The 26,445-nt window shown below is 42.4% G+C and overlaps 3 protein-coding genes across 5 annotated transcripts in view; 1 reads left to right on the top strand and 2 right to left on the bottom strand.

Moving 5' to 3' along the window:
• Positions 1–26,445, top strand: part of LOC117560118 (GTPase IMAP family member 8-like) — an 80,006-nt gene that overhangs the window by 11,558 nt on the left and 42,003 nt on the right. For 2 of the 3 annotated variants that reach the window (XM_034236909.1, XM_034236908.1), the window contains exon 5: positions 437–664. In XM_034236909.1, the coding sequence (XP_034092800.1) occupies positions 437–658 (222 nt within the window). In that variant the 3' untranslated portion in view covers positions 659–664. Of the gene's footprint in view, positions 1–436; positions 3,186–26,445 lie in introns of those variants that run through there. The other variant, XM_034236907.1, reaches the window with a different exon arrangement.
• Positions 1,703–2,633, bottom strand: LOC117560096 (olfactory receptor 142-like). The gene is given in 2 exon segments (XM_034236862.1): positions 1,703–2,014; positions 2,016–2,633. Coding segments are annotated over 2 exon segments (930 nt in total).
• On the bottom strand, positions 14,613–15,545 carry LOC117560125 (olfactory receptor 6B2-like). Its single transcript, XM_034236921.1, has one exon. It carries the CDS (start codon positions 15,543–15,545, stop codon positions 14,613–14,615), a length of 933 nt encoding a protein of 310 aa, XP_034092812.1.

Below are 26,445 nucleotides of genomic sequence, written 5' to 3'. Positions count from 1 at the left end.
TCGTTTTATTTTAATTGAGGCCACGAATTACATCTCGTGCGCACTAATTAATAAAACGTGGCCTCTTTTTATTTATGTTTCTCTCTATGAACCCTCCAGGGCTCCGTACTGAAGTGTTGATTTGTACATGGTTTTGCATGCTGCATAACAGTAAAGTAATGTTGTTTTCTAAATTTACCAGCTTTTTTCTATTGTTAGCCTTTGCCCCTCTGTTAGTTCATATGACATCAATTATCAAAATGTTCATTGTGCAAATATCAATGGCCAACCATACAATATCATGACAATTTCAATGGTGCTTTATTTGGTTAAAAACATATTGATATTTAATGACTATATATAAGCTGTACTTCCAGATACCATCCACTGGATTTGCTGAATGTGGGGATGGTGGTATGGTTTATTTGATACAGTGATTGTGATTCTGGGTCCATAGAGAGACGAAGATAACCAAGCGTTGCAGCTTCAGGCTGACTTGACTCCATCGTGGCTGAGGGCCGGAGCGGCTGCGCTGGGAGCTGCAGTCGGGGCCCTGGCCGGCTCCTCCAGGGTGAACACAGGTCCCAAGTCAGCTGTCGGGGCTGCAGCTGGGGCTCTGCTGGGCAGCTTACTAATGAGGAGCCTGGCCCCAGCAGGGGAGGATGACCCGAGACACTGACAGCAAGTGAGTCACTATCAGTGGAGATGAGTTTTGACAAACGGACAAACATTTCCTCATTTCTATCAGGACACAGTTACAGTATGATGTAAGGAACATTTCAATGAATTCACAAGTTATTTATATCAACCAAGATCTGAATCTTCTTACATCCTAAGAAAAGGTCAGATTACACAAAATAAATTATTTAGTTTAGCTAATTTGTGAAGGTACACTGCAAATGTATAATCACACATTGTATATAAAATGCCAGAATAAGCCAAACTGCATTTTTCATCTGAAGTCCCCTGACCAAAGTGTTACAGAAATACATCGGAGTAAAAACAGGCCATGCAGTTTAAAGGTATGAAAAGGACACAAAGTATAAAGAGATCTATACATGTAGAACAGGTTAAGAGCAATCTGGATGTTTTGTTCAGAGGTTGCACATAAATGTTTAAGGTGTAGCTTTACTGGACTATTTGCATTAATTGAAATATGAACTCTAAATATTCAGATGTAAGGGCTAAGTCCTCCAACGAGGTGGTCACAGAAACAGTCAGTAATACTGCAAACTAAAAAGGGCCTTCATCACTGGGCAATATCATCAATCACCATTGTGTTCCCTCATTCAGCAAAAGACAGAAATGTGCTTCAATGACAATCTTCGATATTATTACATAAGAACTTGTCCGGTCAAAAATTTAAATATATTATTTGTGTGATGCTGTAGAGCAAATTTCTGTCTCACAAAACATAATTGCATTACAAATAAGAGCAGAATAATCACAATTCATTCATGTTACAATACATACAAATAAAGTGAGCAAAATTGAATATTTACAATTTTGTTAGTAAGCATATATTGAGAAATTGAGTCATTATTACATTAAATGTAATTGCACAACCAGGAGAAGGGGCACCATATTAGCTTTGATTAGATGCACTATGTATAAACGTTATCTGATGTTTTGCTCATTCCTATCAAACAATGTTTATCTGTATTATCCCCGTTAAAACTAATAATAATAGGAAGAAATCAGAGTTGAAATTGAATAGAAAAGCTTATTTTCTTTCGAAATGCAATAAACCTAAAATTCTGTTTCGTATTTTGGTCAGTTTGAATCCATATATTAGAGGATTAATCACAGGAGGAATCAGCAGAAATTCAATAGCAATAAAGTTCTGAAGGCTTTGACGTATATCTGTGGAGCCAAAACGCATATACATCAAATCAAATATTATTACAACAAGGAATGTGATTAAAGAGGTCAGGTGAGGAACACATGTCTGCATAAACTTTACCCTGTCTTCTTTGGACCTTGAACAAGATTTTATAATATGCATATAAGTCCATATTGTAAAAAAACCCATGAGACACATAAATGACTATGGTTGTATATGAAAGAATCTCACTGGAAGAGGTGTCAACATCAGAGCAAGCAAGTTTAACAATTATCCAGTTAACACAAAAGAGTTTCTGAATTTTGAAACTACACAGCTTTAGTCTGGAGGTTAGCAGAAGACTAACAGAGAAAACGCAGAAAGGTGTTAGCCAGGAGAAACATATGAGCTGAGAGAGCCTCCTCTTTGACATGACAGAGTGGTAGTGTAGTGGTCGACATATAGCCATATATCTGTCGTAAGCCATGACTGCTAAAATGGATAAATCACAGCAAGCAAACGAGTACATGACAAAAGCCTGCAAAAGGCATCCTTCATATGAGATTTGTTGAGAAGAAGTCAGCAGATCTAAGAGGAATTTAGGGAAGAAACCTGTGGGCCCATAAAGTCCATTAATGCAAAAACTGCACAATAAGATGTACATGGGTTCATGCATGTTTTCATCTAAGATGATGATCAGGATGAGAGAGATATTGAGAAACAATATCACACAGTAATACAGTAAAGCTAGTGAAAAGATAGCCATTCTGATATTCATTGTCTCATTTACCCCTGCGAGAGTGAAAATCCTTACAACAGAAACATTGTCCATAATCAGATATTACATATTACCAGTTTTTAAATCTTAAATTGTTACCTGTACAGCATACAATAGGAGGTCAGAGTGATATGATCCTCTGAGCCGTCTGCTCTGACTCTAGTTTCCCTCCATGCCATCTATTTATAACAGCTTTCACTACAACACCACACTGAGGAATTGGAAGATATCATTAATAAAACCATCGGATCCGTCCAAAATAGGGCAAAAGATGATATCAAATACCACAATATGTTTTACAAAAATCCTACATTTCTTATTTTGGGTTGGTTGATTGAGATTCATTGTGTGGTCAGGTAATTCAACTGCTAGCCTGTTAATGGGGAACTTCTAGTTTTTGCGGAAAAGAAGATGTATACAAATATTGCTCTATATTTAGGCCAGATTCAGGTGAACAATGAAGAGTGTCCCACAATGGATTACAGCTCCCACTCCTTCAATATTAGACGTAATTTGCTTCCAGGTGTTTCTCCATGATGCTAGCTGTATACATGTCATATGTCAGGATGTGAGCCGACTTTTAGTAAATGTAACTCTGGGTTTACAGGAAGGTGACAGAAGCAGAAAAATAAAGAGTTTATTTGCAAAGCTGGTGTTGAAACAGCCAGTGGATCATTGTGACCGAAATATTTAGAAAACTCCGCTTGATTCTCTTTTTTATTGCAATGTGCACAGCAATAACAGTGATTGGCAATTAAACGTTAGTTCTTAGGCCCCAACCAGCAATGCTCAATTAAATATAAAGAAAAAATACAGAAGTAAATATGGGAATCTAATACATAGGGATACAATTTATATATATAACATATATAAAATAAAATTACTTACGTACACTGTTTTCACAAAAATAGTACACTGTAACATAAACAAGGATGTGACTAAAGCTGTATTTGAATGCTGTTTAGTAGACCAACAAGCTGACAGTTATTCTGAAACTCTTCTAACAGACAGAAAACAAGCACATAAAATAAATATTTGCATGATTTGAAAGAAGGCTTCCTGATATTGTGGAACATCATATGGGGTCAGATCAGTCTCAAAGATAAATAAATGCACACAGAAGGATACACAAATGTAATTCCGGATTTATATATAAATGTTTCCATCCACACACATATTTTTCAATGCACACACAAAAACCTATCATTTTATAAATGTAAAAAAGTCTCACAAATATATTTCTGATCCACACACAAATAGTTACATCAAAAACATATTTGAGTGTTACATTTATTTAAAAAACGCTTTCTGTGTTTGAATCTTGATCTTGATTTTTGAGACTCCCCTGACACCGCTAGATTCACACATACATTTTTTTAAGAGGCGAGTGTCTTCGGCCAATCAGATGTCTGCTTCATTTTAAGCCAATCACATGCGTGTGTCCCCACTTGGGTGTGCCTAATGCGTTTGCAATGTAGCGTAACATCTACGTGGTTTGCAGAGTCCGGGGGGTGTGACAGCCCCTTTTCCACCAAACCGGTTTTAGGGCCGGTTCCGGGCTAGAGCCTGATTAAGCTCCGGTTCTTCCTGTTTCCACCGCAGCGGAGCCGGCTCTAAGCACCGAAACCCGGCTCTTAGCTGACCGCACTCGGCTGCCCGGCAAGAACCAAGAACCAATACTTCACGCTTACGTCGGAGGGGGGCAAGATTAACCTTATCAATAACAGTTCAAGGCAAGTACGGCAGTAGCCGCTAGGGAGTGGCTACTTGGGCTCAAGCCCCGGAAGTTTTCGGAAAAGGGTTCAGAGCCCTCCCCTTCGAGGACGCTGGCCGGCCCTTCTACGAGCAGCAGCTCCTCGATGCGGCAAGGCTCTGGCTTCAGCTGGGGATGCACTCCGCTGAGGACGTCGTGGAGCAGGTAGCGCTGGAGCAGTTTGGCACCGGCCTGCCATCGTCAATGGCGGATTGGGTCCAGTGCCACCGGCCCGCCAGCTTGGAGGCAGCTGTCGCCCTCGCGGAGGATCACCTCTCGCTTCCCCGGCGGAGTATGACAGAAGAGTCCCGACCACCTGCCGTTCCAGCGGGCCGACCTACCCTAGACCCGAGGAGGAGATTCCCCCCAGCATCGTCATGCAGAAGAAGCTTGCCGGTTACTTTTTTGCTTTGCAGAAGAATTGAACAAATATTAACACACCAGTTAATATTGTAATCTGCCCCGCCGTTTTTTCTTTCGAAATAACGGTAAGGTTTGATTTTTTTCTTCAAACAGTAACATACCTGTTGCTAACACCACGGTGAGCGGGGACGGACTCTTCTCTCCCTCACACCAGAGGAGACGGAGATAAGAAAGATATTAACACACCAGTTAATATTTTTTAAAGAAAAATCTACCCCGTCGTTTTTTCCTTTCGGAATAACGATAAGGTTGGATTTTTTTCGGTAACATACCTGTTACTAGCTTGTCCCTCCGTGCCGACACCCCGGCAAACGAGGATGGACCCTTCCCTCCCTCACACCAGAGGAGTCAGAGGCTCGGAGGCTCGGCTCTGCGGCTGCGGGTTTAGGATCTCGGCACGGACTCACACCAGGTCTGCTCGTCCTGCCTTCGGCTGGAACACGCCCAGGAAGCTATTGATACCCCCGGTTTGTGCGGGCATTGTGCCCGCTTCACCATCAAGAGCCTCCGCTGACGGCTAGCGCGCCAAGCTAGCCTGTCGGGACGGGACCCCTTCATGTCCGTTGATTCGCCGGCCGGCAATCGGGACATGGTGGCGACCGCCACGGAGATTGAGCCCCGCGCTGTGTCAGAAAGGGGCTCAACAATGGCGGTAGCCACGGCAATCGGAGCCCCGCGCCGTGTCAGGCTGGGGCCCGGTGGCGGCTGGAGCCGCGAGAGCGGAGCCCCGTGCTGTGTCAAGCTGGGGCTCCCAACTGGACCTCACCGTGGTTCCACCCGCGGAGGATGTCCTACAGCTGGATTATATGGAGGAGGATGAAGAGGATGCCTCTGAGTTCCTCTTATCCGACTCAGATGACATCTTCGTTTCATCTGCCCAGGCTGCCAAGCCGGAGGCGATGTCCGCTCCCCCGGGCGAAAGCACACCAGCTTCGCCCTGCCTCAGTATGGACTTGCAGACCGTGTGCCAACGCGCTGCGTCCAGGCTGGACATCCCCTGGCCTGAAGTGGCCAAGGAGACCTCCAGATCTCGCTATGAGGGGAAGAACTTGCCCCAAGCAGCGAGGATGAAGAAGCAGCTTCTCCCAGTCTTTCCAGAGATGCTGGACGAGGTGTCGGTCTCGTGGAGAGACCGCCCTTTCAGCAACAAGGCCCGAATCCAGGGTGCCTCCTCTTTGGACTGTGTCGGCATGGAGAAGCTCGGCCTGCTCCGCATGCCGCCCATGGAACCGCTGGTGGCAGCCCACCTCCAACCGCGGCTGGCTTCGGTACCGAGGGTACCCCACGCTACCGGCAAAGGCAGACCGCTTCCAGTCAGCAATGACCGAAAGAGCCTATAAAGCCGCAGCTTTGTCCGCCAGGGCGCTCAACGTCTCCTCGCTGCTGACAGCCTACCAGGCGGAGCTCTGCGAGGACATGACGATCAAACCTGAGCCTGCCGTGTGGGACGAAATCGCAGCGATCACGGACATTTGCCTCCGTGTGCAGCGCTGTGCAGTCCAAGCCACGGGCAAAGCACTGGGGATAATGGTGGTACAGGAGAGAGCCAGGTGGCTTACCCTGACGAACCTTCCAGACCGGGAAAAAGAGGACGTCTTGGACATGCCTATTGTTCCCGAGGGCATATTTGGCTCCGCTCTAGCTTCGAAGAAGACACGAGGCGAGGACGAGCTGGCCAAGAAAGTCTCCGGTTCCGGCAGCAGCCGCTCAGGCACAGCCGGCCTAAACTTTCAGCCACCAGGCGAGGAAGAAGAAGCGGGCGGCCTGACAGCCTCCTCTCCTCTCCTCGATAAAGGAGCTGGAAGTTCCCTGTTCTCCAGCTCCAGAACACATTCCAGTGTTAGATGCTCATGTGTTTCCGGGGTGCAACCATGCCCCCATCTTTCCGCCGCCTCGAGTGATGTCAGAACGTCATCCTCAAGTTCGCGCCATGAGGGAAATGGACTTAACATCAACGACAGCAAGCTCCACTGCTCGTTTAAGTCACACAAACACATGTCATCACTATTGTCTTTTAATAAATCATTTTCCACTGTCGTTTCCAGGCTTAAAGCCAAGGGCGCAGTCAATAAAAGAGGGCAGACGACAGGGATGTGACATCTCCACTCGCTTTGAGAAGCGAAAAGTGGAGGATGCTCACAGATTCTGCTTGGGTTTTCAAGACAATAACACGGGGTTACAGACTCCAATTCGCTGTCACGCCCCCTCACTTTTCGGGCATTCTGCATTCGCAAGCCCGGGGAGAGTCAGCCCATATTTTAGAGCAAGAGATCCTCTCGCTACTAGACAAGCAGGCTATATCTATAATACCCTCCGAACAGAGTCAGAGCGGCTTTTATTCCAAGTATTTCCTCGTTCCCAAACGGGGAGGGAACGGAATTCGGCCTATATTAGATTTGAGGGCTCTGAACAAATATCTCAAAAGATACAAATTCAGAATGCTCACTCACACATCTCTGTTGTGTCTCGTGCGCCAAAACGATTGGTTCACATCAGTCGACCTGAAAGACACGTATTTCCACATCCCAGTATATTATCTACACAGGAAATATCTGAGGTCCGCCTTTCAGGGTGTCTGTTACGAGTACAGAGTACTTCCCTTGGTCTGTCTCTCAGCCCACGAGTGTTTGTACGGTGTATGGAAGCCGCGATAGCCCCGTTAAGACAACAGGGTATTCGCCTGGCAACTTATCTGGACGATTGGCTCCTTCTCGCACAGTTGGAGCAAGAGGCTATTACGCAGACTAATGTCCTCGTAAAACACCTGCTCGACCTGGGTTTCGTAATAAACACAGAAAAGAGCATGTTGTCCCCAGCCCAGACTGTACTCTTCCTGGGCCTACGCCTGAATTTGGTGCCCTTTACAGCCCGCCTGTCAGCAGAGAGAGTGAAAGCCTTCAGGGCTTGCCTCGCTCATTTCCAGCCACGCAAATATGTTCTCTTCAGATCATGTCTGCGGTTACTGGGGCTCATGGCGTCAGCCATCCTGGTGGTACGACTGGGACGCTTGCACATGAGGGAGTTTCAGCGCTGGGTAGCTGCCCTCAGACTGGACCCCGTGCGTCATGGCGCGCGGAGAGTGATGGTCACTATGAAATGCGTAATGGCACTGCGCCACTGGCTGCACCCGACTTTTCTAGTACGTGGCGTGCCTATGGGTGCTGTCCTATCGCGGAAGGTGGTCCACCCTCCAGAGACCTCCAATGGTCACACATAAATTATCTGGAGCTTTTAGCGGTGTTCCTCACCCTGAAACTCTTTCTGCCTTTTCTCAGAGGACATCATGAGGACAGACAACACGACCACAATATCGTATATAAACCGCCAAGGGGGTTTGCGTTCTCTCCAGTTACACATGCTGGCACGCAAACTGATCTTATGGAGCTGCGGACGTCTCCTCTCTCTGAGAGCGACGCACGTACCAGGAGTGATGAACCTCGGGGCAGATCTGCTGTCCAGAGGTGCACCACTATATGCAGACTGGACTCTACATCCAATAATTGTGAGTCAGCTGTGGGTGCGTTACGGCCGGGCCGCGGTGGATCTGTTCGCATCAAAAGAAAACGCTCAATGTCAGCTGTTCTTTTCAATGCGCGATTTAAACGCACCGTTAGGTGTGTCGCGCTCGCGCACGTTTGGCCTCCGGTCCTTCTGTACGCGTTCCCACCCCTGGCTCTGATACCCCCAACTCCGGCCAGAGTGAGAGAACAATGCCACACACTGATCCTAATAGCTCCACACTGGCCTGCAATGTACTGGCTGGCGGAGATATATCAGCTGCTTTGCGGGCAGCCGTGGCAGCTCCCGCTACGCAGGGACATACTGTCTCAGGCGGGGGGGACGATTTTTCACCCACTCCCAGAGCGCTTGGCACTATGGGCCTGGCCCGTGAGTGGTATAACCTGAATACAGTGGGACTCCCTCAGAAGGTGATAAACACTATTCAGAGTGCAAGAGCTTCCTCCACCAGGTCCCTCTATGACTGTAATGCGGCTTTCACACCAGCGCTTTTCCCTTTCTAGCTCCGAGCGGGAGCTTTTCTGGTTCAGCTCCGGTTTCCCTTTTCTGCTCCCGCTCTGTTCACACCGCCCAGCACCCGACTGGTGCTGCCGCTGCTGCGTCATGACGTCATCGTTTACATCGCTGATTTGCTCCCCAACGGCATTACGGCACTCACAACAACAACGGGGAACTGCGTCGGGTCGATGATCGTGTTGCTTTTAATCACACGAAGCCAGATTAAATTGAATAACGACTTCTCCAACCTTATACTTTGCTCCAGAGTGCCGTGGTTCATTGTTTATTAATGTGTTTCTGCAGCATTTACCGACCGCTGCAGTGTTGGCTGCTCTTCCACGGGAGTTTATTCTCCTCCGTTAGCTCACGGTTAGCTCACACTGCTGCGGCCGCTCTAAAGTATTCACTGTCCGACTCACACAAGCAGCTGATACATATCCCCAGTTCCCCTTAGCCTAAGTGAATGTGTGTCAGTCTGAATTGACGCTGTTTGGTATCACAACGCTGTTATGAAAGTTTCTCTGGTATAAAATGGGTGATGTTAGCATAGCAACCGAAGCTAACTGACTACTTGCTATTGCTATCCTATTGTGGCATAAACCGTTTTCTACAGGCACATTTTACCGGCGTATTTTTATTATGATTCTACTTGTGATAGTCGGACACGACAACCTGTGCAGCCCATGTATTGATTCCATCCGATTGCTGCTATAATACAAAACAACACGCCTGCCTCTCTCCACAATGATCAATAACAATGAACGGATGGTCAAAGTAAGGTACAAATAAACAGAATCACACGAAGCCTGGTTAGTGTTGCCTGACTTTATAAAGTGTGTTTATAAGCACTACTGCTTGTAGGCAGGCATGACAGTCGACCCATGTTCAGGGGAGGAGGGTTTAGTTTCCTGCACGCCTCGACGTAAGAGAGACGTAAGCGACGCCACCTCTTAGCTCCGAAGCTCTTGCCTCTAGACCGACAATTTTTTGGAGCTGGAAGTGAACCCGATTCCGGAGCTAAGAGCCGGCGCCGCTGCAGTGTGAACAGGAAAAAACGGCGCTTTTCAGGCTCCAGCTCCGAGCCGGAGCTGAAAAAGCGCTGGTGTGAAAGGGGCATAAGTGGAGGGTGTTTGAGGAGTGGTGCCTTCAAAAAGGACACATCTCTTTTCAATGTCCTGTCGGGGTGATTCTATCATTTCTACAGGACCTGATTGATAAACACAGAGCTTTCTCTACGATCAAAGTGTACCTGGCTGCTATTGCTGCATGCCATGTGGGCTTTGAGGGAAAGACGGCTAGCCAACATCCCTTGGTCTGCCGTTTTATGAAAGGGGCTCGCAGGCTCCTCCCTGTTTCCAGGTCACTGGTGCCCTTATGGGACTTGGCAGTGGTTTTAGATGGGCTCACTCGACCTCCATTTGAACCCCTGGAAGAAGCTGACATGAAACACCTGTCACTGAAGACAATGTTGTTACTGGCTCTGGCATCTGCCAAGCGAGTCAGTGACATTTGTGCGCTCTCTGTACATCCTTCATGCACTCAGTTTTCCCCGGGAAAAACGAGAGTGTTGCTGAAGCCCAACCCTGCCTTTGTACCTAAGGTGGTTGGCTCACGTACCCCCATTGACATTGAGGCATTTCCTCCGTCACTGTGTTCGTCTGAGGAACAGCGGCCGAATTTGCTGTGCCCAGTCCGTGCTTTACGCACCTATATGGACAGGTCAAAAGAGTTTCTATGCAATGACCAACTCTTTGTATCCTGGGCTAACCCTCATAAGGGCAAGCCCATTACCAGGCAACGGCTCTCCCACTGGATTGTGGAAGCGATTGCTCTGGCTTATACGAGTCAGGGTTTGCAGGCACCAACGGGCCTGCGTGCTCATTCTACTCGTGGACTGGCTACATCCTGGGCTTGAGACAGGGTTCTACCTGTTAAGTTCTGGTTGTTTTGGTGATTTTCGAGATAAGCATGTCTAGCAATACGGGAGTTTCAATATCCCATAGTGAGACATCGAACGGAGTGTTATGAATGACAACTATAGGTTACTTACGTAACCCCAGTTCTCAGAGTAACATGAAGTGAGATGTCTCACCAGACGGCCCTTCTTGCTACGAAGTACACCAGGCTCGGTAAAATTCCAAGTATGCTGGACATTGGAACAGTCCTTTGGCGGCACTCGATAACGTAGTATGCCTGAAATAGTGGCTCTGGAGCAGCCTTCCTTGACATTGCGAAACACCCCAAGTCCTGCGTCCCCACTCTGCATATGCTGCTGCTTACTTGGATGATGTTATCATCCACAGTGAAACATGGGAGCAGCATATGCAGCAGGTGGGGCCAGTGCTCGAGTCCCTGAGGCAGGCGGGACTCACGGCCAACCCGAAGAAGTGTGCAGTTGGACAGAGGGAGGTACGGTATCTGGGGTACCACTTGGGCAGGTGCGGCCACAGATAGAGAAAACAGCCGCCATTTCCGCCTGTCCGGTGCCCAAGACGAAAAAAGAGGTCAGGAAGTTCATGGGGCTGGCCGGCTACTATAGGCGGTTCATCCCGGCCTTTCGGAGCTGACCAGTCCCCTGACCGACCTGACCCGAAAGGGTGCTTCAGATCCGGTCCAGTGGCCAGAGCGGTGTCAGCTGGCGTTTGAGAGGGTTAAGAAAGCCCTCTGTGGAAAGCCACTTCTATACTGCAGTGGGGTCTGGGGAGATTCTCCCCCAGGAGATTTTTTGAAATACTAACATAAAATACACATTCTGGTACTCTCTTGAGAAGAAAAATAAATACATCTATTACTACACGACATATTTAAAAAAAAAGAATGCCATTTTAGTTTTGTGTTACTTTGTTCTGAAAGCTGAACCTGCTGCTCCTCACAGAGAGAAGAGGGAAGAGGCTGTGTGAATTACTTTACATTGTGGATAAGGGTGGATAGCCCCCATTGTTTTGTGTGTCAAAATGAAAGACAGCCCACACACCTATCAATCATCAAACCGTGGGGTCTCATTTCATTATGTGTTGATTTCTATCAACACGTAATGTTGTATCGATGTATATAGAAATGTGCTACAGCAAAAGTATTCTCCGTCGGGACTTTCTGCAACAACACCACGTCGTTATCGTGATTCTGATTGGCCAGAAGACATTATCAAAGATGTTCTATTGAGAAGATGATCACTACGTGACAAAAGTTTTCAAACCGTTTCTAGTCTTCGGTATTTACTGCTGTCTGTGCAATTTACTCCGCGCGAGTTGGCAGACTTTATTTTGCTTACTTTAAAATCGTTTTTCATGGTGGGGCTAAGCCATTTCTTGGTATGGCTGTAGCCTACCCCAGTATACCCTGGCGCCGCCACTGAACATAATAATAAAACAATTAAAATGTTGTATTCAGCCCTGATTAAAACAGTGGGCCCAAATCCTGGATGGGCGGGCCCAAATCCTGGATGGGCGGGCCCAAATCCTGGATGGGCGGGCCCAAATCCTGGATGGGCGGGCCCAAACCCTGGATGGGCGGTCCCGGCCCCATGGGGCCCGCCCCCTTGGGGCCCGCCCATGACGCCGGGTCTGATCATTGCCCACATGTGCGTTGAAGTCTCCCAGCAAGATTAAAGAGTCCCCTTCAGGAGCCCCATACAGGACTCTTTCCAGGGTCTCCAAGAAGGCCGTATACTCTGAACTGCTGTTTGGTGCATAAGCACACACAACAGTCAGAGTTTTCCCCCCCATAACCCGCAGGCGTAGGGAGGCGACCCTCTCGTCCACTGGGGTAAACTCCAACAAGAAGCACCCAACCGGGGACTTGTGGGACAAACTCCCATCTCTCTGGCAGAAACAGGAAATGCCGTAACAATATGTAACAACGGTTTCAAATCAGCATCTCTTGGACAAAAAATAAAATGAATAACTAAAATAAAACTCCAAACATCTTTAATTGTGTTGCTTTTTTGTAACGCTCTTTTAGTTTTAAACCTGATGTTCATAAGCTTCTTAGTTTTTGCAACGGTCTGTAAATATACACAACTTTATAATAAAATGCATAGGTATGATGACTAAACACAGGTTAAAAAAATATGAGATTATCATGAGGTTGTTAACATTTCAATTTATCAGTGAATGTTTGCAGGAACTGTTTGTAAACAGCTTGTTTCCTGACGGACATACACAGCGTTGAGTCCGGTCAGGTAGTGCAGCAGGTGAAGTCAGCACCGATGCAGACTCGCTGTTTGAGGGCTTGATAACCCAGTCCCACTGCACACTTGTTGGTTTGGAACAGCACTTAATGTGGCGGACTCTCCGCACCAACGCGCAAACGGAGGAGTAGTGTGTAGGGGGTGGATTGGAATTGGGCCACACTGTGTTCAGATTCATGGCAGATATTTACTGGAGCTTGTTTAACTGAGATGAAATATATGTTCTATTTAAAATTAAACAAAAAACATACAAGTGAAGATGTATTAGCATTTAAACTGTTCCTGACCTAAACAAGGTTTATTTATTAATCATTTGTGACAAAAACTATTTATTGGTTAATTCAAATAAGTTTATTGTACCGTTCCACTATGGTAAAGATGTAAGCAAAATACCTTCAGCTTTATCTTGTGGCTTTACAAACGTTTAGTAAAATAGAACAGAAAACACACACATCAGATATCCATTTGCATGTTAGATAAGAGAGGAATTGTTGTGATTAATGCGATAAATTGTTTTTATCAACTGACAGCCCTAATCCTTTTACAAAAGCCTGAAGGTAGCAATGAATGTCTCATCTCGAACTAAAAATGATCAGTGTCTGTTTGAGCTTCAATAGAAATGTAAAACTGAAAAGAATAATTGGCTGACAAAATGTAATTTCCAAGCAAATCACAGTGATCAAGTAATAACAATACAGTTGTTTTTTCCAATATGTTGAAGTAATATAATCCTCCTGACAATATTACCTGTAGGTAATGGGCTATAGGACGAAGGTTAGAAGACATAGTGTGTGTGCAATGAATTTGTACGTCGTTGAAATAAGTATTTGAAAAAATGAAGCACAACATTTAATATTAGTTTAAATATAGGGACAAATGATTACATACAAAATAAAATAATACCATGTGGTGGATAGTAAATGCAAAATGATAAACCATTATGTAAATAGGGATGTATTGTGCATAACACAAGTAATTAATTTATATTATATATATACACATACATACAGTATATATATATATATACACAAGTATATTTATTCAGAGACCTGAGCTGGTTATGGATAACATTGTTAAACGTGAAAGCATGTTTTGCAGAAAATAACATTTTCATCCAAGAATTTTTTTACTTAGACTTGTTTTGTGTAAAATACAGTTCTATGCAGTAATAAAATAAATATTCAGTACATTCTGGTTAAACGCTCAAACAACATGGCTTCAGTTCAGAGAGTAACGCTCACATATAAACATGATATACAACATATTTTCTGGCAAGGTAAATTAATGTATGGAAAAAGTGTGCAGGTAATTGTTATATTTTGTATAAGATGTAGAAACATCATGATAAGGAGCATAGACATTAAAACGAGAGTTGTAAGAATGTGCTATTCAACAGAAGTGTTGTCCTTTAGATATCTACAAGCTCTAAATGCATTACATGCAAAACATAAAATGTCCATTTACTGTAGCCACACATGCATATGTAGCAAATTATCAACATATTATCAGGCTTGTATTTATTTGTTCGTATTAAATTACATTCTGCTGACATTTTAAAGAAAACCTTTTCCCATTCTTATGACATATCCTAAACATTGCATTTTTAAATTTTACAATCTGTTACATTTGAGGATATACTCAACTGAAGCAATTATTTTCTTTTAATATACACTAAACCTAAAATTCTGTTTCGTATCTTGGTCAGTTTAAATCCATATATTAGAGGATTAATCACAGGAGAAATTAGCAGAAATACAATAGCAATTAAGTTTTGAAGGCTCTGATGTATATCTCTGGAGCCAAATCGCATATACATCAAATCAAACACTATTGCAACAAGGAATGTGATTAAAGAGGTCAAGTGAGGAACACATGTCTGCATAAACTTTACCCTGTCTTCTTTGGACCTAACACAAGTTTTAACAAGATGCATATACGTCCAAATTGTGAAAATCCCATGAAACACATAAATGACTATTGTAATATATGCAGCGATGTTGTTTGAAAGGGTGTCAGCATCAGAACAAGCAAGTTTGACAATTATCCAATTGACACAAAAGATTCTATGTATTTTGAAACTACACAGCTTTAGTCTGGAGGTTAGCAGAACATTAACAGAGAAAACGCAGAAAGGTGTTAGCCAGGAGAAACATATGAGCTGAGAGAGCCTCCTCTTTGACATGACAGAGTGGTAGTGTAGTGGTCGACATATAGCCAGATATCTGTCGTAAGCCATGACTGCTAAAATGGATAAATCACAACAAGCAAACGAGTACATGACAAAAGCCTGCAAAAGGCATCCTTCATATGAGATTTGTTGAGAAGAAGTCAGCAGATCTAAGAGGAATTTAGGGAAGAAACCTGTGGTCCCATAAAGTCCATTAATGCAAAAACTGCACAATAAGATGTACATGGGTTCATGCATGTTTTCATCCAAGATGATGATCATGATGAGAGAGATATTGAGAAACAAAATCACACAGTAATACAGTAAAGTAAATGTGAAAAGAGTTAGTCTGTAATTATTTGTCTCGTTTAACCCTGATAGAATGAACATTTTCACAACAGAAACATTATCCATCATAAGATAGTTATTTTCAAACCTGTCTCTTCAAATTCTGCTTTCCCTCTGTCATGGCAGGGATGGTAACTGAGTAAGAGGTTACTCTGTGATGTCGCTACACTCCCATCAAAACCTGTTCTGCCTCTAAGTTTCTGTTGCAACGGCTAATGGGACAAGGTAAAACCATATGGGAATTTAACCTCAACGCTAGAAACAATGTTAATGTCAAATAAACATGGTAGCTGTAGAAACCTGTCTCGTATGGGAAATTGCTCAACAGATATTGTGCAAATGCAAGGGCGAATTCAGTGGGAGTTACGTCTTTAGCCCTAGAAACTCTGAATCAAGGTGAGCTGCTGACCATTGTCCATATTAGATGGCTGAATGAGCTGGGCTGAATCTACATTATTTTGAAGAATATACTGTAATGCTTATTGGCAAGAGGGAGAGGGGAGAAGATTAGACCAGTAGTGGTTGTTAAGTGTTGGACAGTGGTGCAGCCTCGGGGACATTTCTCATTGTGTACCTAGTGTTCTAGGAAAGCAGATTCAGCATCAGCCCTATTTATTTGTATTGTTAGACATCTCAAATGATAAATCATCCATACCCGGAGAATGTTGTGGGCTACGATGCTCAGCTAAAGAGTCAGTAGGTTGGCAGATTGCACTAAGCAAACTAAAGGTAGCTGTGTCTGTAATTGCTTGTTAGCTAATGCTAGTGGCATTGGTTCTCTGAATACATTTGATGATCAGTAAGGTTAAATGTCTGTCTAATGATACAGTTGAACATGCTTTACAATATGCATATCGCAGAAGTATTAAAGAGTAAATTGTACACCAGTAGTTGAACTCAGACACCTATCACTCTCCAAATAGCTAACTATTATCAGGATGTGACTTAACTTATTTCTACAACTTGACTCTAAACCTCTGCAGCTCTCGATCTTGTTAACTAAATATAATAGTTTTGCATATATTTACAAATGCTGATCTTAAAGCAGTTTCAGCACTTATTGATTTATTCAAGTCACAGACATCACCAGTGTTAGCTAACAACTTATTGAACAAAGGCTACAGTAAAGCTAGGTAGCTAGCTTAATGTGACATGAATCTGACAACCTGCAGTCAAACGACGTAATTGGCTGGCAGTACCATTCACTGGTTAATTTAAAAGTAATTAAATGTTAACATTAAACCATTAACCACAAATATATAAATACCCAATAAATACCTATACACCAAGAATACCTACATACCAGTGGCGAACCGTCAGGGCCTTCAAGGTATTCAGAGAATACCCTGGAAGTGGAACACTCAGATAAAACAAACAAAACATTGATTTAATTATATAAATCAAATGTAATAAAAATGTATATACAATGAATAAATGAGAATCGTATCTGTGTTGTTGATCTGTAATATTACAGTGTTACGTTGATTTGTTTGTCCTTCTCGGACCATGCACTACGCATTTCAGTGGTTTTGTGTTAGAAAAGAAAGCAACCAATCAGATCTTGTTCTGGGTCTCTGGGTAGAATATCCTTCAACCAAGGTATTCTACATCCTTGATCGAATGCCCTGGCCGTTGCACTGAATGAGAGCGTACGTTTGGACTGACAGTTTGAACAACCAATCATATATTGATTTGTAGCGAATGGGCGTATTCTTTCAGAGTTTCCCTCGGCTAGAAGGCCCGGTAGTTCACTGGCTCGAGACAGAGGACCTAGACCCCGGTTGCATTCCAATAGTCCATTTAGCTTAGGAACCTTCCTAACGGAGTGAAATGACCCGGAAGTACTTCACTGGCAGCCATGATAAGTGCCGTTCCAATTCTCCAAATGAAAGGAAAGGAGGTTTCAAACTTCCTTTATAACCTCCTTTAGCTTAGGAACCACTGGACCTCCCTAACCGAAAGGAGAGGAGAAAATGCTGCCCCACAATGCATTGCAGCCGCAGCATTTGCCATCACAACAGTCGGCCGTTCACGGAAACAACCGATTATGACCGAGAAATTATATCATGAAAGTTACGGTGCTTATTAAGCATTTTAAAACGTATGTGGTAAGTTGCCAAAGTGCTTTTTTCTGAACGTTCATCAGTATTATAATCAAAAAGAGAAATATGAACGTTAGTTTTTACTGAAATTATCAAATAAAGTCAACATCTCACAGTCTTTACTGAGCTGTGTGGAGTTTGTTCAACTTTTAAAAGATGTTTGAATGGTGATATACACAGTGATAGATGGTAAGGACTAACGTTTATAATAAATACATTTGTATTGATTTTAAGATATTTTCATACAATCATACGTATTGGGATCATTTGTATTAATGTGGACCGGAGGGAGAGGGTGACGAGCAGAAGTTTCACTTTCCTTTTTTATTTCAATTCCAACTTTGGTCATGAAGAATATGTTTCTCTGTTGTCCACGTTCATAAAGCATAAAGCAACAGCATCAGAGCACGGTGCAGAGTCTCTAGATGAGTTTACAGTAGTCCCTCGTTCTTATTATACATCCATGTTGTAGTCCGCTGTATAGAAAACTGTAGTTTCCATAGTTTCCCCACAGCAGCAGACGCACACATGACGTCCGCTGGCGCATCATAAACACGTCAGATAGTGAAAGTGCATTCGGATTCTCTAAAGTACCGCGGTCTCTTCTCCTAAGTCCTTTTGAATTCTCCTATCCACTATCCCTTAACCCCGTGACGTTTCACTCAGAGGTCAAGGAATAGGAGATAGGGTTAGAATTTAGGAGCTGATTTTTGGATTATCGGAACGCAACCCCCATCTCAGGTCGACTATTTTCATTTCCTCGCTCCTCGCTCCTCGGTCCTCGGTCTCACCGGAAGTTGATTTGCCTGCGCCATCTTGAGTACCGTCCCATGGCTCTTTTTTCTGCCGGAGGACCGATGATCGAGGAACGAGGAGCGATAATGGAGGAGCGATAACCGAGGAACCACCAGACCATCCTCCGATGAAATCCTCAGACACTCGCCCTGCCCCTTTACTGTGTATCGCTCACTGATTGGACGATGCAGCGCATGCACTGATCTGATGCTTCTTGACATGAGAGCCGTTTCCCAGCGGAGTGAAGAAAATAAATGAAACTCACGAGAGTCACTCCTCAGTTTATACTGTGTTTTGCTTTAATTCATGTTTCATTTAGTTACAAATATGTGATATATCTGAACAACAAAGTGGTCAAAAATCATGTTATTAATTTATTGGAAATATTTTCATGATCGCTTTTTTCGTTTTACATTTTCATTTATTGTCTCATTTCCATTCAGTCAGTCATTAAGTGCTATTAAAATGTTAATGTGCTACATATCCAAACAAACACACACAGTGTGCAATCCAATGAATGTTAATCTAACTGGGTTTTGATAGATAACATATCTCTTTTTCTTCTCTCAATTATTTTATTTCTATTGTGCACTCTAATCAATATTAATCAAACTATTGTTTGTTTATACATTTTAAGAATGGCGTTTATGTTTTTTGAGAATGAGTTCTTATTTTATTTCATTTATTGGGGTCTACAACAGATGATACAAATGTTTGTGTCAGTAAATGTGTGGCGGGGTGTTTGTGAAAATAACGGGGACAGAGCATGGATGTATAATAAGAACTGGATACAGCGTGGGAGGCGGGGCCTCATTCATTCCTATGAGAGTTGCTCATTGAGAACTGCAGTGACGCATCCTAAAACCCGGAAGTAAGTTAGCATTTTTAGCACTTCCGGTTCCTTCGTCAAAAAGCAATGCATTTTCTCCATAGGGTTTTGGAAAATAGCTCGAAATAAGGTCTGTGATTGACACAAATTTAAGAGATAAATCACGTTTTGTTCTACGACACTCACTGCGGTCATCTATTAGCGCATGATGATAAAATGGCCCAACATTTGAGAGAGCGAAACGTCACAGATTACACCGATAAATTCGTTGTGTTTATTAATCAAACAAATAAATAAACACAAGGATAATTATGTGTTATTGTTGAGTAAATGGAGAATTGCACAGGGGAAAATAACGTATCTATGCCACAATTTTAGATGCGGATTTTGTTAAACTAATACGTTTGCGCTGTGGACCAACACTATACATTGACGGGGAAGGGGGTAGCAATAAAGACTACACCATTAAACTGTTACACAACATAACAGAAATAATATCGATAGCAGCGTCCCTAGCAACCACCATGGTAACAATGAAAACGTTGTATCGACACAATTTCCTGAAGTAATCTTCGTAATAACTAGCAAACTAAAGATCATGCACATCCACTGCACACATAATCTTAAATAACAACTCATATTTCTCGCATCAAATGACATCAAAACGCATTTTAATGGCCAAACTAACTTTAAAATAGGCATTTTACACCGAGAATAAAACGAAGTTCGGCCATGTTTTTTTTTTCTGCAGGGAGAAATGTGAAGATCACGTGACATAGACGCCAGCCATTGGAATGAATGGTGAAAAAAAACGTAGGGATCTTACCATTTCAGAGGCGTTTTTGTAGAAATACTACGTCCTACATTGTGGACCAACGTAGTTATTACACGTTTTTTTATGAGACTGGGTTGGAGAGTCGTAGTCGAGTCCGAGTCCAAGTCCGAGTCACCCAAGGAGTGTCCGAGTCCGAGTCGAGTCCGAGTCGAGTCCGAGTCACCCAAGGAGTGTCCGAGTCGAGTCCGAGTCATCATTACCTGTGTTCGAGTCCGAGTTCAAATCCGAGTCACCTAAGAAGAGTCCAAGTCCGAGTCACAAGTCTTCATGTATTAATCTTCGTGGATATATGTGTTGAAATGTATCTGCTCCTCTAAATTGCTTTTATCCTGTCATGTTATACTCAGTGGTGTAGTGGGGATTTTTTTACTGGGGGGACGCTATTTTAATTAGGTCATCCCAAACAATGCCACACAAGTGCGCATGCGTGCAGTGCACTCACAAAACGGGCAGACAGGTCCACAGAAAAAAAGTACAGTACTGCAAAAAGCAGACGGCGCTGCGCTCAGCACACACACAGACTCAAAACCATGGACACACTGGCACATAAGTTACATAAACAATGTATAGGCCTAAATTGCATAAGCTACAGTATTGCAACTAAGCAGACAGTGCTTCTCTCTCTCTCTCTCTCTCTCTCTCTCTCTCTCTCTCTCGAGAGAGAAGCGAGAGAGACAGGAGAGCCCATTAGAGGAGATATATCGTAGGAGAGAGATATAGCGAGTGCGAGAGCAGCGCGCGATCGACCAGCAGATCTATCTCTCTCTCGCTCTCTCGCTCTCTCTCTCTATTCTCTTTCGCTCATCGAGCGCTCTTCTACTTCTCACTTGCAAAAGCTGATTTAAAACTCATAACAAACAAACAAAATGTCCAAAGTTGTCCTGAATTAACTTATTAAATAGACAAAACGAAAAATATAGCCATACTTATGCAAACAACATTGAATCTGGACTTGACATTATTCTGATTAGAGGCCCTAGCCTACATTGCAAATAATCAGACAGCGCTGCTTTTCACACACACAACACTTGGGTTTTGAAGACTGATAAATCCGAAATGGACGAACAAACTTTGCAGCCCCAGTTTCCCAGCTTTGCAGTCTATCCACGGGTATGCTCTTGTTCTCTCCGCCACAATCTCCTCCGGTCCATACCTCTGGGAAAGGTGAGCTTGAGCTAGCCAGGGGAACGTTGCTAGTGCAGCTAACGTGCACGTTAGCTAGCATTATCCACGTCTATAGGCGGCTCTTCTGATGATGTATTACTAGCAGCTTCACTTGTAGCTTCGGTGCTGCTAGCCTCTTTCTTCTTGTGAATTATATTCTTTTTAGAAAATAAGTCAAGTAAAATATGTTAGCCTGCCATTATAGAGCTTTTTCGTTAGTGTTCTTGAGGGAAAGAGCTGCCGCAAAATCGACGGGCGCGGCGAGCTGGCTCACCGTGGGTGTGTCAGTGACCGCGGGGTCAGTATGAATCATACTTTTTTTAAGGAAATCGTTTTTAGTTTTTATTTTAATTACTGTGAAATGTATTATGTTTTCGTCATTATTACAACAAATACACACTTGCAACTGATAACACTGGCAATGATTTTATATTTATTAGACTTAAAAAAAAAAGATCATGCTCCAAATAAGTGGGGGTACGGCGTACCCCCGCGTCCAACGCCCACTACACCACTGGTTATACTAATGTGTCTATTGAACTGCTGTGAAGCCAGTTTGGCTACAATTCTTGTAATAGGTGCTATACAAATCTAAAGCTTATTACAAATATTAATATAATTATTATTATTATTATTATTATTATTGTAAATGACCTTTAATATGACTAGCTATATTTAAAATGAGTTACCTTTTAGAGAAGTGATTACATTTGTATGCCAATATTTTTCTATGGTAAAGTTTTCGTTTTGCACTTTTATTTTGATAGTAATAAGATCGGGACTCTTACCGGTTAAATCTGTTTACCAATAAAGATTGAGCCTCAGAAAGCACATGGCTACTTAGCATGCAAAATGAAGTCATTCTGCATGTTAAGTAGCCATGTGCTTTCGTGTTATCGGCTGAATCTTTATTTATTTATTAGATCACGTTACTCTGATGATAGTGTTCAAGACAACCTATATGTCTGAACTCGATCCTTAGAGTAATGTGTTACGGAGCCTTCTCTTCAATATTGTTTCCACATAACGAGCATTTTGCGCTGCTCTTTTCCAATGTGGAAGCAGAATGTGTGAAAGCATACAGCACGACCAGGTGTGTCTCTAGACATCTCTAGACTGGAATAGCAGAGCCCACTACTGAATTCGCCTCACAGGTGCATATGCCAGGACAGAGGACATCAGACTCCAGAGAAAACTTGCTCGAGTCCAAGTCGGAGCGCCAATGTACAAGTTGAGTCCGAGTCATCGTGGGGGGGAAAATTCACGAGTCCGAGTCCAAGTCAGCGTACGTGATAATTCCCGAGTCCGAGTCGTGTTAATCAGTGCGCGAGTCCGAGTCGAGTCACGAGTCCCGAAAATCGGCACTCGAGTACTCCATCTCTGTACTCACGGCATTTCGTGTTATAGTCACGACATTTAATCTATTGATTCGTGTTCACCAACACGATTTTCCCCTTTTTTTCGTGTCACACAGAACGATTTTAAAAGCAATGTATTTATATTGGTAGTGTGTTTCGTGCCTGCAACACTTGGAAGACCTGAAGCTGTGTGGTTCATAAAAACATGTTCTTATTCAATATCAAGCCACGATTATTGTTTTTATTTTAATTCGTATAATCTCGGACTTTTTTTGCCATCAGTGAGGAAAATAAATGGGACTCAGAGCCTCAGAATACTGAAATCTGTATTTTTGTAATCTTTTTTGTTATTCTTTTCTAAATAACACTGATATATACTCAACAATAACACACAATTATCCTTTTTATTCATTTGTTTAATTCCATAATCTCTGGCTTTTTTGCTGTCCGTCAGGAACTGAATTTCAAAATAAAAGAACCGGAAACAGATACACAGCCACTGAACTGATTACCCAAGATCCTCAGCTCTGGTTGAAGCTCGGTGATTGGATTGTTTAGCCGCAATGCACGTTGGGATATGGTGTTTATGCGATATGAAATCCTGAATTAAAAAAAAAAAAAATTATAATAATAATAATACTTTATTCCGAGTGTGCTTGCTTTTCTCTTTGGAAGCCATCACATAACGGCATTGTAATACACGGTTCGGCTGCATTACATATTACACATCTGCCGTAGTTCTTTATTTATAGAGCCCTGATTAAAGACTTCTAGACAAACTGGAAGAACTGCCACGGAAACTGAATACGTGAAGTGGATCATAAATATATCAGCAATTAAACAACATCTTCAATTTCTCGTCACACAATTATGTGAAGATTCTTGCAGTATCAACATTAATTCGGCTTTTATATTTGATCCAATCGGTAAATAGGCTGTATTTACACCATAACGGTGCACAGCTGATATAAACTTGTAGTTTTTAAAGATATTACTGATTTTCTTTGAATATAAGAATGTAAATACTGAGTTGAAAGAATAGTCAGGGGTTTTGGGTGATGGGAGACAGATCTATGGATTCAGAATTTCAATAGCTTACCATTAAATGACGGATATACCTTTCTGTCTGTGGTGTTTTATAAATCAGATATTAATGTGTAGAAGTAAAACATGTGAAATAATATAGCAATATCCTGTAAAATTATACATATGAATTCTACTCTTATAAGATGTATGTAGATCGTATATGTATACATATTGATATGTCTTGTAATGCACTGTTGAGGAACCTTTTAATTCATTGCATAACTACACCGTAGTTGTGTATGATTGATATGTCAGTAAACCTTAGAAAATCTTGAAATCTTGAAAGGAATGTGCAAAATAGCCATTATATACAGTCTTTAATTAACTATTAGTAGAGAATAACGAGTAATGAATATACTTTATAGGGATCTGCAGATACATGTTTCGTCTTCTCAAGCACCAACTATCAAATATCTCTCCTGATTGTTGGCACTTGACAATCACCTTCCCTGAATTTTACTCAGGTGTAACTAAAGTCTGCTTATATTGTTTATATTTCACATCATTAATCAGAATCTGCAAAGTAACTAAAATAAATGTAGTGGAGTAAAAATACCAGGTTAACCTCTGAATTGTAGTGGAGTAGAATTACAAAGTAACAATGAGCTGTCATGTGGGTATATATTAATGCTGCCCATTATAGACACAAGCGATTTTCACCCATTTATTAATTATATGTTTTAAGTAGAGACGTCCCATAGAACATTTTGCGAAACACAATAGCCAGCATGTGTAGTTCTGGGGGGGGGGCTGGTCCCGTTCGATCCCAGTTTTGGATAGTCTGCGGTGGTTTCGTTCCATTTCAAAGAGCTGTTTGACGCTCGGCGTAACCTTGGCACACTGCCACTCCAACATCCAATCCCATAGCTTGAAGATTAATCACGGAGACTGTAGTCCCATCGATAGCTGGGGATTATGGGTAGTGTAGTGTCTTCGGCCATCCTAAACTCTGAAATGTTTTTCGGATTTCATATTGCATTAACACCATATCCCAACGTGCATTGCGGCTAAAACATCCAATCACCGAGCTTAAACCATAGCTGAGGATCTTGAGTAATCAGTTCAGTGGCTGTGTATCGCAATGATGCTCAAAATGTCCCATATAGGCCTACTTCTGTTTCTGGTTATTTTGAAATTCAGTTCCTGACAAAGAAAGCCAGAGATTATGGAATTAAACAAATAAATAAAAACAAGGATAATTGTGTGTTATTGTTGAGTAAATAACAGTGTGTTATTTATAAAAGAATAACAAATTAGAAGGAAAAAAAGATTACAAAAAATACAGATTTCAGTATTCTGAGGCTCTGAGCCCCATTTATTTTCCTCACAGACGGCAAAAAAAGTCCGACATTATACGATTTAAAATAAAAACTAATCGTGGCATGATATTGAGTAAGAACATGTTTTATTAACCCTACAGCTTCCGGTCTTCCAAGACCCGACCGGACAAAAAGACGTGTTGCAGGCACGAAACATACTACCAATAGAAATACATTGCTTTTAAAATCGTTCTGTGTGACACGAAAAAAAGGGGAAAATCGTGTTGGTGAACACGAATCAATAGATTAAATGTTGTGACTATAACAAATGCCTCGATTCTGGGTTGGTGCGACACATGGCCACTCAGGAGACGCGAGGCGACACAACAGTCGGGTCTGTCTGTGTCAGTTCTTTGGTGTCAGCTTGGTGTGTCCCTACCTTAAGGCCATGTAGCTAATAAGTAGCATAGCATATAATAAATATAAAATCAGAAAGTATTTATCAAACGCACACAGGTAGCTGTGTTTAGATCCAGTTTGACGGTAAAGGATGTATCCTGGTTTAATTTAGCTGGCCTCATTGCTCTGATGTGTAATTTACGTGGATTTAATAGTACCGCATAGTTTAGCAAATAAAAGTGATCGATCTCCCAGCTACCGCTTTCTGTGTAGTATTTTGCAACGTAACGTCCCAAACAGCGACTGTCTGTTAAACGCTATCGATTCAAACAGCAGCGTTTTAGTAATATGTTGTTTCAAGCTCTCGTCTTTAGTAAAAACAAAACTAGTCGAAGGGGAAATGCTTCAAGGGGAAGCTGCCCCCCCCCCGTAGATCCGCCCCTGAACACACACCCAGATGAAGGTGCTCTGGTGGTACTTAGGGTAGTGAGGGCTGACCAGTGGTCTCTGAAGCTCCTCACTTCATGGCCGTAACTTTGTTATCCTTTGTCTCCTCTCTTTATCTGGTTGTTATGACACTTCCCAACGCACATGTAACACACTGTCTTCAGATTCATGGCAGATATTTACTGGAGCTTGTTTAACTGAGATGAAATGTATGTTCTATTTTAAATTAAACAAAAAACATACAAGTGAAGATGTATTAGCATTTGAACTGTTCCTTACATAAACAAGGTTCTTTATTTATTATTTTTGACAAAAGAAATGTCTTGGTTAATTCAAATACGTTTATTTGCATTTGCATGTTAGATGATAAGAGAGGAATTGTTGTGATTAATGCGATAAAAATCTTTTATCAACTGACAGCCCTAATCCTTTTACAAAAGCCTGAAAGTAACAATGGATGTCTCCTCTAGAGCTAAAAATGATATGGTGTCTGTTTGAAATGTAAAACTGAAAAGAATAATTGGCGGACAAAATGTAATTTCCAAACAAATAACAGTGATCAAGTAATAACAATACAGTTGTTGTTTTTTCCAATATGTTGAAGTAATGTATATCCTGACAATATTACCTGCAGGTAATGGGCTATAGGACAAAGGTTAGAAGACATACTGTATAGTGTGCCTGCAATGAATTTG

The sequence above is a fragment of the Gymnodraco acuticeps genome, unplaced genomic scaffold (genome assembly GCF_902827175.1).
Source record: "Gymnodraco acuticeps unplaced genomic scaffold, fGymAcu1.1, whole genome shotgun sequence".
Classification (NCBI taxonomy): Eukaryota; Metazoa; Chordata; class Actinopteri; order Perciformes; family Bathydraconidae; genus Gymnodraco; species Gymnodraco acuticeps.
The sequence above is the reverse complement of the archived record's forward strand: the minus strand, read 5'-3'. Positions and strand labels throughout refer to the sequence as shown.

What these genes read in the sequence shown, in the direction of transcription:
- LOC117560125 (XM_034236921.1), bottom strand. Translation starts at nt 15,545, where the DNA reads ATGATGGATAATGTTTCTGTTGTGAAAATGTTCATTCTATCAGGGTTA.